This window comes from Ceratosolen solmsi, unplaced genomic scaffold (assembly GCF_000503995.2).
Source record: "Ceratosolen solmsi marchali unplaced genomic scaffold, CerSol_1.0 scaffold6, whole genome shotgun sequence".
NCBI lineage: Eukaryota > Metazoa > Arthropoda > Insecta > Hymenoptera > Agaonidae > Ceratosolen > Ceratosolen solmsi.
This window is the reverse complement of record NW_011948414.1, coordinates 13658333-13668368: the sequence shown is the minus strand read 5'-3', so window position 1 is coordinate 13668368 and position 10036 is coordinate 13658333. Positions and strand designations below refer to the sequence as shown.

Below are 10036 nucleotides of genomic sequence, written 5' to 3'. Positions count from 1 at the left end.
TATTTATCCAGGTGTATTCTTTTTTTTCAATACAAACTTCCTTGGAGAAAAATAAAAATATCTTTCTTTAATAAAATTTTAATCCTGAAACAAAACACGATCTTATAATCGTTTTATAAAACATGAATATACAATATTCTGTTCATTTTTTAATTAAAATTTTATAAAAATTAATTTACAATTTTATAATATTAAAATAAAATATAAATTTTTTAAAATAATTTTATTCTATTCAATCATTACCTAAAGGAAGCATAAAACCGCAGGCAAAAAAAGTTAAAAAATCTTTAAATTACATTACTTACGTGGCTCATCATAAATCGCATTATTATAATTTATAAATTTCTAAAATATGATTCATAAAATAATGAAGTACGTATTAAAGTATTTATTGAATTTCATATTAAAAAATTTTGTTCGGGCTGTGTCCGTTATTATTATGTTTATAATAAAATAATTAACTTTATATAGGATTTTATATTAAATAAATAAAAATATCATTAAATAAGACTATTATATTTTTATTAATATTTAAAAATTGTATTATATAATTTTTTCATAATTCCATTTTTTTTTTATGCATACCTAAAAGATATTGTGATATGTGTTCATAAATTACGAAAGTTATCACTGTGGCTGGTGTCACTTTCATCAGATTGATACTCAATCCTTTGTAATAACCTCTCCAACTTTCATATCTGTAAATAATGATTAATGATGACGTTTTATTTTATTATGATTTAATTAAAAATTAGTAAATATTAATTTATAATAGCGCAATAATTTATATAAAAAGATTTTTAATGTACATAAATAGTAAGAATAATTTTTATATTATACTGTTCTAATAATCAGTTTTTCAACATAATTTACAATTTTTTATTTTAAATATAATAATGTGTATACTTTTCAATGTTTGAATGATTAGTAGTAGATTGATTGGATCAGCATATCATTCGATATTAAACATATTGAAAATATAAAATCAGTGATCACCAATTATAATTAAAGTAGAGACGATTTATTGAATAGAGAAAGCTGAGTTATGAGTGTCATTATTTATTGTCTTTTATATACGTGAAATTATAGCGCTTAGTTATCATTCGCCTTGGCAGTATTCACATATATATGAATCTCATATCATGGCATAAGATCTAGTAACATATTATTATTATACTTTATCGTAGTTCTTTGATCTAAAATTTGTTAATAGGAATTCATTAAAAAGCAGTATTATTATAATTTGTTGGTTAAGAATCGTGCGTCAGAATGTTTTAGTTGAAATATTTTCCTTGCATTTTTTGAGTTAACAAACTCTAATACTTTTTTATTTTCTGTTTTATGCTTCTAATTTCCTTTATATCGTCTTAGAATATATATTATCGTTTCTCTTTCAGCTAAAATTGCTTCTGAAGAAGTTATTTCTTTAAATCTTATTTGCAAAATTCCTAATATACAACGCCACTATTTTGATTAATTAATTTATCAAAAAATTATTGTACAATGTTATTCAAAATTTATTCGATGTGTCAAATTATATTGCTTATTATATAAGTATAGTAATAATAATTAGTTTTAATTTAATATACTTATTAAAAAACAACAATAAAAATTCAACATAAGGCTTATCTACTTCTAAAAAGTAATAGAAGTTATTTGGTAAATGAAAATGCAATAGAAAATGCATAATAGAGTAAGATAATATACTTAAAAATTTTATATGTATTTTTCTATATACTATAAATTTTTAATCAAGTATATGAAAAAGTTTAATAATTGTTATTTAATATACTTTCAATTCTAACTGCAATTTTACTTATTAAATTTGATTATTAGTTATCCATAATAATTATTGCTTTCTTTAATCCATAGGGGCACATTAGTCACTAAATTGTATTACTAAGCTACCTTCGAAAGGAATTATAAGCGCAAATATCATTGCACAAAGTCAGTTATTGCTATTGATGTAACTTCTTAATAAATTGGAGAATGAATCTAAGATAACGATCATAATTTTAGGGACATATCATTTATGGACTCACTCTCGAAATTTACCTAAAACTTTTAAAATTTTTTTAGTTTAAATCCTTAAAATGCATAGTTGTATAGAAGTATTATACTCACTATATAATTAGTGAGCGTAAACAAGACTGTATAGGTAGTGTTGATTAAAAAATATTTCAAATAAATGTTTTTAAAGATAAAACTTACTACATTTAGCCATTAATCAAAGGTAAATAAAAATTGAATCATTTTTGTTCATGAGTCTAACATAACTTTTTCATATAAATCTTCTCAAAAAGTATTCGTAACTAAACAATCAACTTTACAATATAAAATTTCAATATATTAAATAAATATTTTAAAAGACCTGTAGAAGTAATCCTGAAAATTGATATTTTATTTTAAAATATATTCTTATTCCCATTTTAATCTACTGCCAGTTACAATTATCAGAATATATTTTATAACAAATTTTGTATTTTAAGAGTTAAAATCATATAAATAATGTTTTTATTATTTTATTATTTTTCTGAAGCTATTTATGACGAAAATCCCTTTTTAAATGATAAATAACTTAAAATTTGTTTTCACAGTATTTTTTTTTAATTTTGAATAAAATACGTAAACAAAATATTTATTACGTTAGGATACTTATTTGAGACTTCATAAAAATTCATATACTATAGTTACATTCGAATGATCATCAAAATATTTACAGATTTAATTTTTATTTTTATTATTTTTTTAATTATATATTTTTATTATTTCATATTTTTTTAAACCTCGAAAAATGAAAATTTACAAATAATAAAGTAAAAAAATAATCGAAATATTTTATAATTCTTTATTATTCCTTATTTCAATAATATACAATTTTGTTATGAATAAACGAAGATAATTAAAAAATTTGAATTTTGTGTTGAATCCGTATTACTCATATAACTTTTTTATTACATATTAACAATGAGATTTTTACTTATTTTTATAAATCCACTTAAATTGATAAATAATTGTTCAACTAACTTTATAAGATTAATTCATATTAGTTCTTGCATATAAAGGAAATATAAAGGGTTAATATAATATGTATGGCTTATGATTTGTTCAGATAGAAAACGTAAAAACGTTGGAAATTAACGCTTTGAAAGCATAATGATATATTTTTACGTTTTTATAAAATATTATTATTTTTTGTATTAAACTTTAGATAAAATGTGAGATTTCTGTTTCTGATATGGAATCAAGCCACAAATCAAACAAAGAAAATAAAGTTACTATTGTTTAACTTAAATTTATTTAATACGATGAAATATTGATTTATACTTACTCGCAGTTATTATGATGTTCAAATAGTAAAATCATATTATAATTAAATTATAATTAATATTTCAAATAGGATCAGAAAATTAAATTTTATGTATGAAAAAGTATTAAGACAATTTTTTTTTAAATTTAACTTTTTTTTCAAAATTATGTTTTTGTTCTGTGGTTAATATTGCAGTATAACATTTTTTTTTTGTTTGTTTTTCTATCTGAACAAATGTTTTTTCCTTCAGGATTTTTAGTATCCACAGATTTAATTATTTAATTATTTAAAAGTATATTTTTTAATTGATACGGATAGTTTATGAATGCTTAAATTTTCGTATCATCTGAATCAAAGTGCAAATAACATCGACATATATTGGTAGTTCGATATTAATTTCTGTGTTAAAAATTAAACTTTAATTATACTTTTGACATTATAGCCTATTAATGGTCGAATATATAATGTACTCTTTAAGGTTGAGGGAACATGTATTAAAGTAAAAATATCGATGAATGAAAATGATTATATTACACTCAATTAATGTGAACACGTAGACAAATTAAGTAAAACATATATATCGAGGCAAATTGAATATTTTATAATATTCAAAATAATCAAAATATTTTACCTTATTAAGAGAATTTTTCATGAAATAAGAAAAATTTTCAAAAAATAAATCTTTACAATAGATATATATATAAGATAAAAAATGTACATTCACAAGTACCATATCATATAATACCAAATAACTTTCTCAATTATTAAAAAACTATTAGTTATTTATCACCTTTAAAGAGTTGTCGATATTATAAACTTTACGTTTTAACTATTTGAGAAATTAATATCTTTAAAGTGAATATTGTAAATAATATGTATATGATCTGTTAATTATATGTGTTCTTAATTTCAAAATATAATTATATGTATTTTTATATAGACGATAAAAAAATATTTTATTTAAAATAGAGCTAAAGAATTTATATTTCAAATAAAAAATAACTATGCTCAAATGAATGAACAACTATTTTTAATATACATATATTTGTGTATAGTTTTTTTTTTTTTTTTTATTATGATATCAGAAAAACGTATATATATATATGTATATATAAGGCTAATTAATACGCTCATGCATTATTGGAATTATACATTATTATTTATCATTCTTAAGAATTATGCATCAATACTTAATAACAACAGATTTCACTTACTTTAAGACGAGGTAGTATTTTGAATCTCTGCTGTGATTATGAGGAAGAAGCGTTTTTAACTAATTTTATACTCCTAATATTTATTATTTTAGAACATTTTCTGTATATCATACAATTGTAATTATATATTATTTTATCCACCAGAGCACTTCTACTAATAGGTTTTATTTTATTTAAATGATCTTTTTTAAAATAGTACCAGTTAATTGTTTTAAATACTTTTCGTTTTGACAGCGATGAATTATTATAAAATATGCATATCCTAAAATATCCCCTTTTGACGACATAATACTGTGCAATGTAATATCAAATATAAATAATTTTATTGCATACAATTAACGCGGTAGCTTAAGCAACAAAAAAGAGATTACATTTGCAATATCTATAATAGAGACTTTATCTTATTGATTATCAAGGGATACAATACGCAATCCGAATGAGACTAGTATTTAGAAGAAACAGATAAAAATAAGAAATAAGAATGAAACAGCTAAAATCTATTTAATTATAAATATATACATTCAATTATTATTTAAAGTAACAAAAAAGAAACTTTTATTTATAAAAAAAAAATAAAATAGTTCTATGGAAAAATATTTTTGAACAATTTAAATGGCAGTTATAAACAAAAAACAAACACAAATAAATGAAATTTGGAATACATACAAAATTTTAAAAAATGATAATGTTTTGACTGATATGTAAGAATAAGGGGTTAATTGTAACATTGATATCATATAATACAAGACAGTTTAAGAAATATTACATGAACCAGTATATTACATTATTACTACAATCGATAAGTACCACGAAATGAAGAGAATTTTCAGTGATAAAGTAGGAATAATACGATATACAATGTAACATAGTTAATAAAAATAATAGTAGGAGTTTACAGGCTAATTCAAATAAACTGAGAAATGTCAAAGATTATTCTAGTGGTTAAGGTTCTGATGCATTCTCTTTTCTTATATCTTATCAATTACTTGTCTGTACCTTCACTTCATTACGCAAGGCATTTTTTTAGGCCTATAATGACTAATTTGTCTATTCACTTTTTATTGCAACGGGTGCAACCTAGCACATAATGAATGTATGTTTAGTAAATTTTTATTTCATTTGAAATAAAAAATACATTTTTTTAAATTTTCAATATAAATTTTAAATAATATGTAAGTTATTTTCAATGTTTTCTTACTTGTTGATAAAAAAAATAATGTATACATATATATTTATAAATACAAATTATATTATATCAAAATTCGTTTTATATATAAGAATAGGGTTAATGAAATTATAGCCTATAGTGAAATTTTAAAATTGTCAATTTTTAGAAATTTTAAATAAATTTTATTTTAATAAATTTCAAACTAAAGCAAGTTTTTCTTTACGATGTAATATATTATTGTCATTGGCATTTCTTGAAAAACTCTATAGAGCTTTATATGAAAACAGTTCACTTTTGTAAGTCAATAAATTTATATCTTCATTGCTATTTTCATTGATTTAAGAATATTAAGTTTATAAAGAATTAAAGAAAGCTATATTGCAAAAAATTCATATTTATTATAGAAATAAATGTTCATTCCTTTGTAATTAAAATTTATATAATCGAATTTCTGAAGAAAAAAGTTATATAATAAAAAATACTAAATTTGTTCCATTTTTAATCAACTATTGTGAAATGCATTTTATAACAAGAGATTGCTAATATTAAATAAATTAATTATAATATATATTTTGTATTCAATTTATAATGTTTTGGCAATCTCATCTTTATTATTAAGCTATTTGTCAATGATTATAAGAAACATACATTTTTAAATTAAAATAATTTAAAATATTTTAAGTTCAAAATACAGTCTTTAAGTGAAGTTAGCAAATAAATTAAAATATGAAACAAGTTGTTTAAATAAACAAATTTCTAATACATTATTTTTTTATATCACTATGCAAATTACTGTAAATACAAATATGCCATTTTTAAAGATTGTAGCAAGAATTTACACATTGCTGCATGTAATTATAAAAAGACTGTACAATTAATTTTGTGTCTATATAAGTTTGTAATATGATAATATATTATTAAAAGAATATTTTGTTCAATTAAATTATTTTTAATATAATTCATATATAGATTTTGCATATGCAAATTCTTTTGTCACAAAATCTAATACTAAATCAGATCAATGTTATACTTTTTTTAGTAACTTCATTTTAACAATAAGAGTTTTATATACAATTGCTGACATATTCATACACAATATAAACTAAACAGACATTTGGCATTACATGCATAAGATATGGCGATAACCCTTTATAAAAACCCCTAAGTCCTTCTAACCTCCAAATACTTTCAATGCAGTGAAGAGTTCCTTGATAATTGTGGTGATGATCCTGTAGTCGAGCTCTCAACACTTGATAAGGATAAGTTATTGCTGCTGCAATTAGTTTTGAAATAGCTGCACAAGCGATATATTCCATTGTATCCTACAAATAATTGATTATCATTAATTATATGTTTACTTTTACATAGTAATTATATTTCATAATACAAACATATACATACAAGTTTTGCATTGGTTGACTTATTTCTATACAAATTATATTTAATTTTCATTTCTTCATATGTCATAAATTGTATAGCACCATGAGAAACACCAAACAAACCTGGCACAAATCCCTATGTAAGAAATATATATTAAATATATAAATAGGATAATAATAATTTTACAAGATAAAATAAACAAGAATAAAAACCTTATACAATCCTATAATTCCTTCAGTCATACTAATTTTTTTCAAAGCATCTATCATGCCAGAGTATCTTTTTGATTCGGAAAGGTCTATATCTTCAGTATATTGCAGACATAATCTTGTTTTTACTACCCAAATTGGATTTGTTACCAATAGTGTAAGAATGCCAGCATCTGCAGCAGCTATCATATGCATCCATGGACCTAAAGGTTCACCTGTATTCCCATCTTGTATCCAAGTTTTTATACAATTATATCTATAGAAATATAAAATTACTACTTCTACTACTATTATTATCATTACTACTGCTACTACAACTACACAACTACTACTAATAATAATAATAACAAATAAACTCACAAAAGAAAATAGGAACCCCAAGATGTTCCTGACCCTAAAATATTAGGAATAATTCCTCTATATAACCCAATATATCCTTCTGATTTTACAATTTTACCAAAAGCATTGATTGATCCACTATAGTATGGAGTTGATTTGGAAAGACCATCATTAACTAAAAAAAAAAACTGTTTTCTTTTTAAAAAATAAAAGATAAATCTATTTATTTAATAAAACTTGTATTAAATAAATAATTGAAAATTCTTAATACAGATAAATTCTGTATATTATATGTTTTGAGATTACGAATTAAATTTGTATTATATATTTTTTTAAAATTAATATTAATATTTTTAAATAATTATCTACAAAATAACATATTAGATAATAGTCCAGTTCAATAATTTTTTTTAAATATTATAAATAATAATGCTTTATTATTCTACATCAAATATTTTATATTTAATATTTAGATATATCAATTGTACTGTATAAATATATATACTAATGTACAATATTTTGGCCTAATTTTTGGGACAAAAAAAATTATTATATGAGATTTTTACTATTTGATTCATGATTAAATACAATTAATAGTTTATTAGTCATGTTAAATAATACAAAGTACAAAATGATATTTCGTATATCTAAGTATGCAGATAAAAATTAAGATGTGTGTGATTCTTAAAATATTAAAACAATATAAAAATCTACCAAATAAATTATTTAAATACTAATCAAATTAAATTATATAAATACTTCAAATTAATATCTATTTTTTTTATTTTAACTTAAATTATCTAATAGTAATTTTAGTTATAATCTTTACATAAATGAATATTAGTTTAGTCATAACAAAATAAAATTAATTATACTAAACAATTTATCCAATATATCATTATAGATATAAAAACATATTTTGTGAAATTTAATTGCAAATATAATATATTTATGAAACAGACCTATTATACTATACAAAATATTATTTTGTTTTAGAAGAAATATTTATTAATATTCACAAAATAAATATTAATGTTACATAATAATTAATTAGTATATTTAAATAAACTTGAGAACAGATAATACTTGTAAAATACATTTATATTTTGTAATTATTTTAAATATTTAGGTACAAAAATGTTATTAAAACTTACCAGCAAATCGAACTTTTATTAGATCTAATGGATGCAATACTAAGGTTGAAATAGTTCCTCCTGCAACACCAGCTACAAGATACTCATACTTCAGATGACTAAATACTGGAAAGAATTTATTGTTGGAGTTTGATGAATTAATTGTACTCATGTTTTTATATTTAAGTTCTTGTTTTAGCTTTTTTGGGTTTCCAATCAATGCCTAATTTTTTCTACTCTAATTGGATTAATGGCCTCATCCAGTGTTTGTATAGTCATCTTTATCCAAGGCATCAGTTACTTTAACATCACTGTATTATAAACGATTATGAACTTTTAAAATATTGTTACAGATAATACATAACCTTAAATTATTTTAATATATCAATCTATTATTGAAGTAGTTATGTAATTTTAATAAATGATTGTTTTGAATTAGAAGTATATACTTTATTGAACTTATTATAGATATTACTACTTAAAATAAATTAATTGTACCATGTAATTGGTAAAACGAGTTAAGTTTATACAAAAAACTAATATTAATCTTAAATATAATATTTATTTCTGATTGACCTACGCAAAAAATGTAAATATATAAAGATGAGTAAAGAAAATACATATAAAATCTATAAATATTATTTGTTTGAAAATAGAATAGTTCTAAAATAATTTTTAACCATAAAAATATTAGTGCTTCTACCAGGTTTAGTATCTACAATTATAAAAATAAACAACCATTTAAGAATATTGTTGATTCTTTCCAATATTTATGGATAATCAATGAAAGATTACTAAAATTTTTAAGAGAATGTTTCGTTTAATAAAAGTTGTTTCCAATATAAAGTTTTTTATTTATTGCTTCGACAATGAAAAAAAAAATTAAAATTATTTTATTATTTTTTATAAAAATTTCTTTATTTTAAAATTAAATTTTTAAAGTAAAAATATCGCTTACATTGTGTAAATTTTATTTTATCAATTTTCATTTGTGATAAAATTTTTTCTTATAATACACGATTTTAGTTGTAAATTTATTATTGTAAGCAGACTTTCTTACAGGTCCTACAACCTACAAAATAGTCAAAGTAAATAATATTAAAATCTAACTAAAATATAAAATAAAAAGCACGAACATGAATTCATATATTATTATAAATAATAACTGAAACAGTATTAATAAATATTTTCAGTTTTATTATATTATTACGTATTCTCTGGTTTTCCGAATGCTGGAGCCAATCAAGTTCATCACGAAACGCGGTGATACATCCAAATGCATG

General features: G+C 20.9%; 1 protein-coding gene across 4 annotated transcripts; it reads right to left on the bottom strand.

Annotated features, from left to right (window-relative positions):
• Positions 1-524: 524 nt before the first annotated feature.
• Positions 525-9747, bottom strand: LOC105368163 (mitochondrial folate transporter/carrier). 4 transcript variants are annotated; one of them, XM_011507107.1, is made up of 7 exons: positions 9712-9747; positions 8775-9064; positions 7642-7795; positions 7285-7537; positions 7094-7207; positions 6869-7014; positions 525-698 (listed from the first exon to the last, which is right to left on the bottom strand). In XM_011507107.1, exons 2-7 carry the CDS (start codon positions 8923-8925, stop codon positions 557-559), a joined length of 960 nt encoding a protein of 319 aa, XP_011505409.1. In that variant the 5' UTR covers positions 8926-9064; positions 9712-9747; the 3' UTR covers positions 525-556. The 4 variants fall into 4 exon arrangements, with proteins under 4 accessions (XP_011505409.1, XP_011505411.1, XP_011505413.1 ...); XM_011507109.1 differs by lacking the exon at positions 9712-9747 and adding an exon at positions 9492-9578; XM_011507111.1 differs by lacking the exon at positions 9712-9747 and adding an exon at positions 9457-9474.
• Between the last annotated feature and the right edge of the window lie 289 nt (positions 9748-10036).

Excerpts from the sequence above, each read along its gene's own strand:
- LOC105368163 (XM_011507107.1), bottom strand. The coding sequence starts at position 8,925 with ATGAGTACAATTAATTCATCAAACTCCAACAATAAATTCTTTCCAGTA. Across the intron at positions 7,796-8,774 it reads AATAAAAGTTCGATTTGCTG|TTAATGATGGTCTTTCCAAA; the intron begins GTAAGTTTTAAT and ends TTTTTTTTTTAG. Across the intron at positions 7,015-7,093 it reads AGTCAACCAATGCAAAACTT|GATACAATGGAATATATCGC; the intron begins GTATGTATATGT and ends AATTATTTGTAG.